At 36.9% G+C, this 14,641-nt stretch overlaps 1 protein-coding gene across 1 annotated transcript; it reads right to left on the bottom strand.

The window, feature by feature from the left end:
• Positions 1-490: 490 nt before the first annotated feature.
• Positions 491-13,656, bottom strand: LOC106649992 (probable G-protein coupled receptor Mth-like 1). The gene is made up of 7 exons (XM_014367753.2): positions 12,795-13,656; positions 11,649-11,954; positions 10,800-11,035; positions 7,719-7,797; positions 2,879-3,063; positions 1,390-1,528; positions 491-1,309 (listed from the first exon to the last, which is right to left on the bottom strand). Exons 1-7 carry the CDS (start codon positions 13,313-13,315, stop codon positions 973-975), a joined length of 1,803 nt encoding a protein of 600 aa, XP_014223239.2. The 5' UTR covers positions 13,316-13,656; the 3' UTR covers positions 491-972.
• Positions 13,657-14,641: the final 985 nt, after the last annotated feature.

Below are 14,641 nucleotides of genomic sequence, written 5' to 3'. Positions count from 1 at the left end.
TACTTTTATGAAGAAATCTTAAAAATAATTTGTTTTATTATCAAGTGATGCAATTCAAGTAAAATATAATACAAGTTAAGTTTTTTTCTTTTCAACTTACTAAAATAAATTAAGTTTGACTGCATAAGCTTATGAAATATTGATCAAGCAAATTAGAAAAAGTAAAAACTTCTGATGTGAGATAAATACTTGAGTAAATGAAGTTATAACATTCAAGTTACAGATAATTAAACAAAAAGTAAAATGATGCAAAATGGTTATATTTTGCTTTAATCATGTAGCTTCATTTCTGTCTGAAAATGTAAGAGTAAGTTGAGTTTTATTTTTATGGTTACTAAGATATTGTAACTGTTTTTCTTAATTAGTTGTACGTAAATTAATACTTATATATGTGAGTTAATTACGTACGTTCTCTATACTCCATACTTACAAATTGGGATAACTACAAATTTTAGCTTTTATTAAGGAATTAAATTATCTTAGTTATTTATTCAGTTGATTAAACAATGCATTTTATTGAAAAATACTTGAAATCGTGTATTTACTAAATCATCCAAATACATTGACTCATCCGTAAAAACGTTAAAATCTATAATTTTCCTACATGTAAAAATTATAATATATATCACAGCAATAAGTACACGTTTAATATTTATCAGTGCAAAATCTACAGCTATTACGTTATAGATAATAATAAAATGGTAACATTAGGTCCTATCATTTCTCTAAAATACTTTACAGTTTTCATCAAACATTGACAAGAAGTGTTGCTTTTCAGTCATCTTAACAAACAAAAGCAGCATATTAAATACTTACTCAAACCAGTGAACTCAGTAAAATTACATTGGATTATGCTATTTTGAAATAACTCTTAACATTATTCTAGTAATAAACAACAACAAACTATTCCAGAAACGTTTTAGATCTAGAAAAAATTGGCTATCTAGGACTCGATAATGATTCTTTGTTCCCTCAACAAATAGTCTCGATTCCTTCGAGTTTGGTGCTCGCACCGCGCGTCATGCTATCGTCGACAGCGCTGGGATTCCCATGGCTCGTCATGCTCACAGCGTTAACTTTGCTACTGAAGTGGGTTTGAGGTTTTTTCACAAAGAGCCGCTTGAACGCCGCCCAAAGCTGTGGACGGCAGCCCACGACGCTGAAAATCAGCACGCCCTGGGCTGCGTTACATAGGTCCGTCACGTACCAAAAATAGTTGGGTCCTCCCGCCATCCACGAAATCACGTCGAATATCCATGGAACGCCCATGAGGATGACTAGCTTCAAGCAAACTTTGCCCAATTTGGCTCTGCTATGCAAAATACATGGTTTAATTAGAAATATGTACAAAATATAAAATAAGCATATGAAGAAAGATTAAAAACGTACCGTTCAGATGTACTTTTGATAATATCTCCTTTCCACAGACCACAAGTCAATTCATGAGCAGTCGAAAGGAAAAATAAAACATTAATCATCAGCAACAAACCAATTGGACCAAAGAAGTAAGCAAGGATCTCCATGTTTCCTGTAAAAAAATATAATCATTATAAAAATTACCTATCGAAAGTAACGTGATAATCATAAGTAAAAGATACATTATCAATAGCATTTTCGAGTATGCTAACATTTAAAAGTGCATGTTTATACACACAACAGAAGTACAGAAGATACCTAGTATCTTATCAGAAATTCAGTCGTAAAGGAAAAAGATCGTCGTCGAACGAAACCACCCTGGAAATACCTCTATGCTCATGGCAGAAATTCTTTTTGCAGCAGCGATTACATAAAAGTCGTTTTGAACGCGAAAAAACATTAACCTAGTGGTGCTCTGCCAATGGTGACAATAATAGACCCGAATCAGACATTGAAGTCAGCGTTTTTTTATCCGCAGTATATCGGCAGGGCGAGCTTCTACCAGTAAAATTACCATTTTTAGAGGCCATAATAAAGATCAAATGAGCCAACGAGGTATAAGATGTCGCGCAAACGATAAAAGCTCCGCACCCCATATTCGTTGAATTAATAAAGTGAGAAAGAACATTTCAATATTGAACGTTAGCAAGTGTTCATGTGCATGTCGCGAAGAAACTTTGAACTCTTGTACAATGTTTTCTTTCTTTTAAAGCACCTCGGTAGTAATAGTAAATTTCTGCTTGATAGTTTTATAGATTCGTATCGGCGCGGGGTGAAACAGTTTTCTTTCAAAGGTCATAATACAAAAATTTGATACGTCATCGTATGAAGATATCTTTTCGATGTTTCAGACCTAGTTAATTGTTTTACTGAAAAAACTGACTGAAGATACTGACTTTTAATGAAGAACAAGCCAATTAGCCACGGAACGATCTGTATCCGTAATAATGAGCTTCTATTAGCAAGTTCACACGAATGCGGCAAACAATTTATGTAAAACCATAACCGAAGTCTTGGCGAGTGGTGTATAATAAATGTGCGCGTCTCTGTATACGAAATACCTAATGGTCGTCTTCCACAAATATTAACGTACCGCCACCGTTGCAGCAGTGTCAGCTCGCGGACTCGTAACGCTCCATTCCAACGCCAGAACTATCGGTACATTTACTTCGAAGCTGCTTTTGGCACGGAGCCAACAGAAGCTATTTCGCTCTCTTAATTCCGCGCTGCCACCGCGAGTATACAACCGACTACTGCTCTGCCTGTACTGTACTACGAGACTACCACCGACGTAGTTTTCCAATTATTTTTGTATTAATACTCGAGGCCATCCTTGACAGATATATGTTTTTACAGCGTGCTGGTGTATTATTACAGAGACAGAGCTTTAGATGCGCGAGGCTACATCGCTTTGTGAATAATTAGGAATCGAAGAATTTTTCCACTTTTCTATGTTACTTACCGTAAAACCAGCACTGCTTATCACCAAAACGTGGCCGAAGGAAGTCGTAATCGTACGAGATTGACAATTGATCCAGCATAGCGCCAAGCGCTACAATTAAAAATGGACAGCCAAAAGCATAGACTACATAATACTTGAGACGACGTACTTCTTGATGTTTAGCGAAACTCGTTGGTCTCAAATCTCTAAAAAAGAAAATTTATTGTTTATTAGGTATCTATGCATTACTCGTACAATTTCGATTTAAATTATATAAGAGCCTTTTTTGTGGTGCATATCAACGAATTAAAATTGAGAAATATTAATTAGAAACAGTAAATAAGTGTTGTCTGTTTGAAAAACACTGATTGAAAATAGTGACATCAACGATTTTCAATAAATTTCATTTAGACTTGGACAGAAAAATTGCTACTGGTACAGAGTCTTCAAAATGTTCAAGTTCGGAATGTATAATTGCATTTTTTGTAACGTCTGTATCATGGCTAGACGTGACGGAACTTGAGGCTTATGCGCGTGATTGGTTTCTCTCGGTGGATTTCGATTTTCCTCCGAAAAGCTTCACCCCTGAATGCTTAACCATCCATCGAAACTTTCGCTTCGTGTACGTGATGTGTTTTAAGTTCAATAAACTCATTTTCAATGCGTACGTGAAAAAGATCACGTTCGTCGCGGTTTTCTTGTTATTTTGTTACTCTTTTACAAAGTTGTATGTTATAATTGTTTTATACTCATAAAACGAGTTAATTTAGTCCTTAAAGTGTGTGCTTACACAATTCTGCCCGTATCTGATTGAGGAAAAATTAAGATTCTCGATACTTGCTCTATCTTTGCTAAACTTTACTCAAGTTATTAGAAGTATGTAGAATATGAAATTGATGATCATGTATGAAAATTTAATGTAGTAAGCCTAATTTTCTAATCAAATTTCATTAAAACTAAATACATCAATAGGCTAAAGGAAACCTCGTTACATTTTAATGATTCCAATCCACATGCTAATTTATTTACTTTTTATTGTACAGAAAATGAAATTCCTTGAAATTATTTTCTTTGCAATCGGCTCGAATTCCCACAGCTACATCTATATGCTTTAGTCTTGAGTTACCCCCTACTTGCTAAGTAACGATCGATACCTCTCGGATATGAAATCGAAACTCTTATGGCGTAAGAAAAAAAGCTTTTACTCCCTCATCTACTCAATGATAAAAAGATCAAACAAGGCATTGATACCTCAAAGTAAAAGCAAATATAGCTCGTATAGCAAGTTATTATAAGTTGCGGAAAAAGTTTTACGAAAGACAATTTTTGATTATAAAAAAATTACTAGCAGTGGTGAATAATGAGATAATCCGTCTGAATTTTTCCAATATACTTTTTTCTAAAATTTTGAAACAAAGTGAGACATAATTTTTACTCGATTAAACGTGAATAATTTAATAAATGAGCTTATTTAAAGAATCGAAAGCACATTGAATAATGAACATGCAGAACAGTCAAAGTTAGCAAGCTCCAAACGTTTGTAAGGATTATTGTGCGTGATAATCATTAGTTTTTGCATTACATGTCAACTGTATTGGGATGCACTTTCAGGTCATCGATAAGATGGCTCACGTTTGAAACATATCATCATTGTCGAGTCATAGAATTTCAATCCAATGATTGATACATAAATAATTCGTGACATGCGAATAGAAAATGTGGTTTTCTTTATGCTCACTAATGTTTTGACAACTTTGGTAAAGACGTATTACGTTGTAAAAATATACAAGTTTGACATCGGATTCAAATATAAAGCGTAGTGAAATTTTTTTGAATATTTTCGGATCGGCAATTTTTTTTACATAATTGCACAATATCGTTTTACTGACTCATCTACGTTCCAATGCGGCTATACTTCGGGCGTTTTTTGACGAATCTTTCATGCTATGTTTGTTATTTTTTCATTTCTTTTTTTCTTTCATTGGCCAATTTTCATGTACATTAAGTATTGGCTCAGCGCAGCCGGGGACTCCAGGCGGAAGAAATATTCGAGCCCTCGAAATTTTTGCCTCTTGTCAAGTTCGTAACAGGTTTGCATGGTAATATAAAAATCGTGCAAAATGAATTACTTATTCACGCATACCATAATAAGGATTAAATAGAAAAATATAAAAAATAAGACAAAAAAAGTCGATGTTTGTGAGTTCATTGACTGGACAAGCAAGTAGCAGCAGTGACAGCACACCGTGTGTTGGTATGCAAACTGCCTTTAATTTTAGATGAAAAAATAGAGAAAAGAAGAGGGAGTGAGAGCAAAAGAGGGAGAGAGAGAGAGAAGTAGCACGTGTTTGAAAAAAAAGAGTATATTGTTCAAAGCCCCCCAAGAGGAAACGTCGATTTTCAGCTGGTGGCAATTGACGCTCGCACAGCAGCGGCCCGACAGAGATCCCTTTCAGAGGCGGTAATTAAACGACATCCCTCGGCTCGCGATGCTGCGCACAGCCATAGATGCGCGTAACGCACCCCGTTAATTTGCCATCGTCGTCGGCGGCGGTGGCACGGCGTAAGGACAAAGCGACGTCATCTGCTCGCGCTTACCTAGAGAACAATGTAGTTACATAATGCCGCAATTTCAAGTGACATTGTCGTAGACGGTGTCGGGGCAATCGCTAACTTTTACGTAAATTTAAGTTTTTACCGAGATCAATCCAGGCGATATCAATATAACATTCGAGAAAAATTGATAATTAGCAGTCATTATATAGTTACAACGAGTTGATAATAATTCCTCATATCGCAGAATGGTACTCGCTGCCGCGCACTGTGTTCTATGGAATCAATCGAGTAAACGCATTTCCTACGTAACAACCTAAGTAAACATTCCAGCGCGCGAGCGTTGATATGATACCACATGAATAATTCACGTACGCGCGTCTAGGGCTCGCACACAGCGGCGCGCGAGGGAGCGAGAGAGATGAGCTCATATACATAATTCAATTAGTTCCTCACGGTAGATTCTTCAGGACGCGGATAGATTTCTCAGCTCCGACTTCTAACATTTGTTCTCAGTTTCGATGCTCTTGCGCGCACATAGCTCGTGGAATGTACGCTCGTAACGTAAGCGCGAGTATACGCAACTGCGTCTTCTTCTCCTATTTACTTGGTCGGTTTTGCGCAGAGTTAATCAGTTGTATAATAAAGAAGATGCGCTAGATCGGCCTGGCTTTTTTACGAAACTCTTTCGCATGCAGGCGTGCAACGGATATCGAGGCAAGCAGACGCGACCGAGAGAGACGCCACCGCGAGAATCATCGCCCCTAACGGTACAATCGTTTCTTTTGGGCTTTAGAAAACTGGTTTAAGCGCGTGGCTCGTCATTCTTCCGCGTCGTCTATACTAAATGGACTAACTTCATTCACTCGCTCTATATCTATGCTCTTGCTTCATCTCTCATAGACAGCTTGTTTAGCATTACATGTGTATTTTACACATTACATATTCATGTAGAATGTCTGATATTTCACAAAGGTTTATAATGCGTCGCATTTTTCATTGCCTTGTTGCAGCTCAGACACAGTTGTGTAAAAAAGGACATTATTAATTCACGGTCGTGAAGTTACGGTAAACGACTCGCGGAGGATAATGTTTATAAATCACGGAGACAAGCAAAAAATGATGCATGAATTAAAAGCGTGAATAATTTCAATCCATTTTTCGATACTTATTTTTGACTTGCCAATTAATTTTTACAACGCCATCTGCGTTTAATATTTAGTAATTTAGTGCTTTATCGACGGCAACGTTAATTGCTCGCTAGTGTACAGTAAGTGCAACGGTGTCCATGAACTTTTATTACACTCGTATAATTGCTAGACAAGATAAAAAAAAATCTCGCGCTCGATGCACTCCTTCGCGGCAATCGATGTTTCTGCCGACGTTAAAAAAGTTTAACGCTTCATTCGCATCAACTATTTGAAATTGACTACAAGTGAATCTAACAACTATATTTCTAGAACTGCGCACAAATTCAGTGGAGCGACGAATTGATGTAGTCAATTTCCACAGAACAATTTGTAATTATTCTTGAGCATCGCAAGTTTTTTAAAACTATACCGAGACAGCTACTGCTCCGCTTATACAATTTGCAGTGAGAGCTTTTAAGCTTACTTTGATGACTTGTATACATTATGCTAAACAGAATGTAAATAAAGAAAAGAATCTGCGCTGGGAACATTGCCAATGTAAGCTTGAGCTGTTACGGACATTGCAATTTCACGGATGATCTATTCGTAAGACTTTTAGGAATTTTGAAAAAAAAAAGAAAGAAAGAAAGAAAGAGCCAAGAAAATTTTTTTACTTGTCTGAAATTACAGATAAAAAAATTGCGCTTCTAGATGTTATGAAGTTTTATTTCGTATTTCTTATAACAAATAAATGCAAAAGTGATTTATTTAAAAAAATAGAAAATCTTGCTACTAAAAATAAAAAGGTTTTTAATAAAGTAAATTTTTTATTTCAAACGGTTGATAAAAAATGTTTATAGAGCAATACGTGTGCATTCCGCAAGCTGCGAGAGAAATAAAAAGAAGAAACCGTTACGGAATCGCGCGACCGATGCATTGCATTAACCAGTCGACCGACTGATCTTGATCTCGTCATGTAACTTAACTGCAATGGTATAATACTGGATCACATTGTGTCTGCGTCTGGCAAATTTTTTTATTGCTTACGTGCGTACGTTTTACGAAGAAAGGTGTGAACTAAGTCAAAAGGCTATTCATTCTTTCGCTCGAGAGGCCGCGTAAGTATAATCGGGTTGCAAAGGTATTAAAAATATTGATAATAAGCGAAGCTTACTAACCTGAATGTCCACCAAATGTTGAAGCACATCGTGTTCAGCCAGAAAAATGTCGATAAAAAGAAGAAATGAGCCAAGGTTGCTGAAACAGAATCAAACATATCAAATTACTAGAGATATTTTTCCATATATTTTTACTATAAAACTAATCAGTATATTATTTAACAAATTTCTTATTTATAATAGCATTGAACGCTAATTTTTTTTTCTTATGACAACAGATACTTATAACTTTTTTGTCACTTTATTACCGATCTAAATAGTAATCAAATCCAAAAATATTCAAATCAATGCTGGTCCATCATGTAATGATACCCTTAAGCGCCATATAAAATGAACTTGAATTTATGGTCATGGCTGCGAGCGCTCGAACTTTTTATGGCAACGTTGAGAAGGCAAAGTTGGTATTTGGTAGCGGCGGTGGGTACATGAATTTACCGAAATAGGATTTAAGAAACGAGATACTCGTCGCGCAATCAAAATTTACGTGTCAAATGGCAATGAGAGCTGTGCCACAGCTGTAAACGCATACTTGTGTGTCTAGTATGGAATTCTCTAGAGGGACGTCGACTGCCTGCTATTATATCTTTTACTAAAGCAGGAATTCCTACTCCCATATCTAGACTCTAATTGATTTGCTTGTTTACTAAGTTAATGATAAAAATATTCTTCAGCTGTGCCGAGACAAACTTTCGGGATCGCAATTACATAGTAGGGAGGGCATAGAAAATCAATATCAAAAAACTCTACAAAACATCTTTTTCAATAAGTAATGGGATGAAATTTATAGATAACTTTTTGACTTACGATTTGTGGATAATATTGAAAACATTTATGCAGAAAGGAAAAGTTACAATAAGTGCATTACAATAATGTATGGCCAGACAACAACAAACGACGTGTAGTATTTTTTTTTTTCTTCAAGTTTTTGAATATACATTACATGTTGCTCAAGTCAATTCACGACAATAATCGAAGCAAAGGAAAATTTCAATCATCTCGGCGCAAACATAGATATATACAGTGTACTCTGTGTATGAAAAGTGTAGAAAAATAGGAGTTAAATAAAGCGAGATAAAAACATTTGATACGATAGATTGAATGATAGGAGATATCCTCTAATAGGTGATGCACATCCTTATCATTGTTTGATAATAACAAAAAATGATACGTTGATAAAAATAGTTGAGATTTACATTAGATAATACTTTTTCAAGTACTTTCATTAATTGCATGAGTGAGTTACATTTTTCAAATTTAAATTTTGTTTTTTTACTATTTTTATTCTCTTAAATCCACTTTTTGTGTTTTCGAAAAAAACGCGTTTTGAGTTGCTTGTGAGTACTTGGGAAATATACTTAAGTAGTGATGAACGATGCTGAAACTTATGATAGAAGCTATACTCGTCTATTCTGACCCTTGTAACTTAAAGATTATATAGGTGTTTTTCATCATAACATCGATTTTCAAAAAATTGTCTTAAATCGTTATGCCTTTCCACCACAGAGTTGAACTCTTTTATAATAATGAAAATATTTTTTTTTTACAAAATATGTAAAAATTTTTAGATAAATTTTTTTTACGAAAATTTTTTCGAATTATCAATAAAATAGAAATCGATTCTGTTGGCATCAAAAATCCTATACCTATACTGTTGGTTTCAAAAATATAATAAAAAATTATATTTTAGTAATCAGTATCTATAGATATTAGTCGTGATATTGGCTCATTCAGTAAAGCCATTTAGTACGGATTAATAATTGATTAGAAAAACTGGTGATAAAATCAGACATTTGAAGACTGTATTTGGAAAGGCTAAAATTTAAAATTGTAAATCGAATTTCGAATTCTTACTATACAGGACGACGTAATTGACTCCACTCAAGGGGGATCAACTATGAAAGCCGCAGATGTATAGCTAAATATAAAAATACATATCATCTATTTGTGCCATACATAGCGCATTAAACTATGTGAGTGAACTGCAAATGCTCAAAAGTTTTTTTCGAAAAACCTCATTGAATCCGGTATTCATATTTCAACAACTGGAAAAACGCTCAAGATAAGAACTCATTCCTAGTGATCAAAAGGGAAAAGAAGAAAAAATAGAAATTCGAAAAACAGGCGAGTTTACGCTTTCTTGACGAGCAATCATGAAATAGAAAAAACGTCACCAGATGTAGGAAGTTATGGAGCCTGTATCTTATTCTTTTTCGATATCTACTCTGTTTGTCGTGAAGTGTAAATACTCATGCGTATGATAACATTGACATATTTTGAATGCATACTTTCTCGAGCTAAATCTAAAAAACAATCATTATTTTTATCGATGTAATCTTTTTTGCAATTACATATTTTTACAATGACATAATTCAAAACCAAAGGTGTAACATAAGCAAGTAAAGTCAATGTCGCAATATAATTTTTGAATTTGAAGGTAATTTCCTTTCAATACGTAGAGCATTCGACTGTGCTTAGATAACAGTATCACGATAGCGGAGAAAGCATATCTAAATTTTAAGTTTATATATTTGTTCCTTTTGCCTTGGCGCATAGAGAAAAATTCTAACACACATCGTATTTCGTTTGACTAGTGAAATTTTAATTCTCTATACTACTTTACTGCGTAACACAGAATCGATTCGATTTTCTAGTAGGTACAAGTTTCCAAAGCTAATTTTATTCAGCACGTTGACTTTTAATTTTAACGTCGATATTTTACCATTTTATGAGCCCCTTCTTTTTTGTAGATCAAAACATTTTCAAGGATCTGAATTATATCAAAATTATTCAAATTAACAACTCAACTGTTTGACAAATCAATTTACGTAATTTGTGTTTTTACGCTTTGGTTTCCGTTCCTATATCGAGAAGTTTACTGAACTTTTTATTAAATTATACCCTCAATGGTGTACTGAGATCGTGTATTTTCACGATGAGCAGGAAAAAAAATCCAATTCGCGTAATACTCGCGATTGGAGAAATTGTCTCCTTGACTAATTATACCGACATGTCGAGACCAGACAAGATCTACTATGATGACACGAAACTTATATTGAAACATATAACGGGCATCGAACTCACCTAAGACGCGGCAGAATTCGTCATTTATCGACGTTCCTCCCAGCTGGATCATTGCCATGGTAATATCACCGAGCATGAGGCACATGACATGATACGTCTGACATCTCCAGTGCAGCAGATGATGCGAGTTGGATTGAAACCAGCCGCTGACCAATGTCGCCGCCAAGAATATGGCGCTAATGATTAAGCAAACTGGATACAATTTGAATCGTATGTCTTGTTTTACGACTTTAGACCTGCAAATGTACAGTACACGTTATAACATATTAATTGTAAATGAAAATAAGTTTCGCGGTCGTTTCAAATGTATTCGGAAACTTAGTCGGAAATTTCTGCGTTGCGCAACTCGTTTCGCAACACTGCCAGTGGCTTGCGCGTAAAACGTTCACGTGTTATTGTATATATGAATTACATCAGGTAAGAAATCGGCAGAAGGCGGACTTGCACGAGGCAGGAAAAAAGGCTCGCGCAAAATTTGGGCCAGAGAAAGTCCCGTCCAAGACACGGTGAAAGCCATATTTCGCGATTGCGAAAATAAGCGCTGAGCCATGAAGAGCTGCTCCAAACAAGTCCCCTTGTGTGCTCGAAGCTGCGCGTCACTAACTCTATAAAAGCTGACATCGACTCAAGAGTGCGCTTTCACTCGAGCAGATCGCCACAACATTTATTTGCAAGGGGGTATTTTGCAACGCGCGACGGGGTTTCAAATTTAGTCAAGCTTTAGACGCAAATGAATCTCGTATTGAATGTTTAAGCTTTATCGTCAGAAATCAAGAAAAATTCAATTATTTAAACGTAATTTTCAAGCAATACGATGAATCAAGGTTATAAAAATTAGATAATTCTTACTCTCTTTCATCGGGCTGGAAACACCCAAAGATTTTGACCAGCTTCCACGGGTCGTTCGAGATCTCTGAATCCTGTTGAATGACGTCGAGGCAAAATTCCTCGGGGGGTATACTTTTTCCTGGCATCTGGAGTCCCCCATTCTCCTGAAGGAATGTCGCATTATAATCACCCACGATCGTGTAACCCATTTCGCAGTTGGTCGGGAAACCGCTGATCAGGTCGACCTTTGGGTACATTTCCATGGCGAAGATATAGTTAGCCACCATCAAGACCTCGTCTTCGTGAGCTACGTGAACACACGAAGATCTGCAAAACAAACAAAACTGCTATGTATCATCGAGAATTGATTTTTTCCGTTTCTTCATAGAAAAAAAGGGTTGCGAAAGTTCGATTTCATATTGGCAAAAATGATTCATACACACGCGAGTAAATATCTATAACATGTGTCCCAGTACAAACGAGAAAATAATCAATTGAAGAGTGTGACTTTTCACTGAGCTAAATCGTTTAGCAAAACCATTTCCCTCGTAATGCGAAGCGAATACCCATACGGTAGCCGGGCGCGTCGTATTACATTTCACCGGGTTTGTCAAAACAATATCACTGCTTGTAATCTTGCGCGCTGGATCGAGTATCAAAAAATAATACAAAAATCTTTGATTATTTTTTTCCCCGACCTAATTCTTACATTAGATTTTTTGGGCTCTGGAAAAGCGTGTTATAAGACGCGTTAGCAGCACGTGTACCGTTTGCTTATATCCAGGATATTTTAAATATTATTTAGTTAATCATGTCGAGAGTATCTAGAGAATACCATGACAAACAAAGACGTTTGTTTTTTTCTAAATTGCCAATCAACGATTACAACATTCAAATATTTAAGAGCCGAAGAAAATAAAAATTCCGCGTGAATAACTTCAGAAGTATGCGTAGCGTTAAAGAGTTGCAAGATTCAATAACAATCTCACATCCGTGCAATAGCAATGAAAAATTCATCAATAAGAGCTATAAGAACGTATGTAATATAAAAACAAGCGATGAAACCGGATGCAGAAAAAAATAACATTACCAAGAAAGTCGTTTGATCGCATGCAGTTCGAACATATGTCCACTACATGAGATGCTACGTATGACTTTTGTATATACCTTGAGTAAGTGGCATCGGGACCGCAGCACTTCCTTAATTTCGGCTTCATGGTGGCAGCTGCCTGGAGGCTCTCGTTCCTTCTTGGCACGCAGGCCAGGAACTTCTGCGAGCCGACGCAGTATTGCGAGGGATCGAGGCTCGTCTCGCTACCGACCTCGATGATAAGCATGCCGGAATCCATCAACGGATACTGAGTGTACGGGGTGGAGCCAAAGTATTGCAATTGCTCGTGATCGGCGCAAACCGGCCTCCTGTTCTCGAGGAATCGCCAGGAGATCGGGGGTTCGGGCAAATAGTCGGCCGTCTCCGGCGAGAAGATGTCGAGCTTTAAGGGCTCGCGACTGGGTACACAGTGCAACGAGCCGTCCGCGTATTTGCCTGGATCCTGGAAGTCCTCGTTCTCTCGACAGCATCGTTGAATATCCACTTGTTTATGGTCATCGTCGTCGGCACTGCTGAGCCGAAGGTCGCAAGCTAGCATCAGCAGTGCCAGAAGCACCAACCGCTTATTCATTATCATTGTAAACAAATCAATCACTGGGGCACAATAGTTATCACCAACACTAGACACTGTATAATTCACGAACACGAAGGATGCCCCATCAACTTTTATAAACAATCACCAAGGCAAACTGTTTTTTTTTCGTAAAGAAAAATAGACTCGCGCTTCGAGTGGAGGCACGTTCATACTCCGTGTCGCGACGAGTCCACGGTCAAAACATTACTGACTGATGCTGGGCTGCAGATGAATGAACCGACAAGTTGCCACACGCGGTAAGCTGCTGAGAGCCCCTCTCTCTCTTTTACCCAAACCAATCTGATACAGTATATACACACAAGCGCTATGATGTATATATGTATACAGCAGCAGCGGCACGTATAAGGCCTGCCTAGCATAGCTGCTGGCGCGTGCGGCATTATATATTACGCGGCATAGAGCATTCGCTAGCACGACGTAGGGACTATGGTGTGTGCGCGCGCATCCGACCGCGTGCTTCTCCTGAGCGCACATGCCGTGTGCTACGATGACACAGAGATGATAGCTGCGTAGATTAGGCTTCTTCTCGTGCCTATGCCGCGAGACGACGAGAGATGGGCTGCCTGACACTGAAATCGTGCGCAAAAATAGATCGTCAAGTTTTGCGCTATTTTTACAAACGATCTAGTCTTATTAGGAGTATCAATCGGTTTTTTCATCTCGTTTATGAATTTATGGCGATCCCATCGACTGATTAGCGACTCTATATTTACAAGTGTTAGTGAATGAAGAAAGCGTGCAAAAGTGTCAACACGCATGCATTCGATTGACTTCTTCATTAATCGATGTTCAAACTCATACTGCATGATTTTTTATTAATATACCTGCGATTTCACCTGGATATTTTGTTTTTCAACATAGACACTTCTGTCAGCGGATAATATAGTTATATAAAAATTTGCTTAAGCAAAATTACGTCCAATGAAACAGTACACTTCATAACACGGCAAAAAAATGAAAGTTAAGCTTTTGTCTGTCTTGACCACAAGTACTTTCAGCTCACGTATACATTTTTACTATACATGTACTAATCAATTCAGTATGAATGAATTTAACTTCTTACACGAGCGCACGGTGAAAAAAATGTACACAAAACATGTTTTCAAGTAACTTTCAGCCACAAAAATGAGCAAACCCAATAGTTCAAGAACCTTTAATTTTTTTCTATACGCCTTTTCTTTTCTTTCACACAAGCACAAGCCTGCCATGAATATACGCAGGTGCTAATGTATATTTCAAAACGTACAAACTAGTCGCTGCTAGTTTGATGAATATAACTTCCTTCCAATCGTACAGTCAACGACGTCT

Source organism: Trichogramma pretiosum, unplaced genomic scaffold (genome assembly GCF_000599845.2).
Source record: "Trichogramma pretiosum strain Unisexual culture from Peru unplaced genomic scaffold, Tpre_2.0 scaffold97, whole genome shotgun sequence".
Classification (NCBI taxonomy): domain Eukaryota; kingdom Metazoa; phylum Arthropoda; class Insecta; order Hymenoptera; family Trichogrammatidae; genus Trichogramma; species Trichogramma pretiosum.
This window is presented reverse-complemented; position numbering and strand designations above follow the sequence as displayed.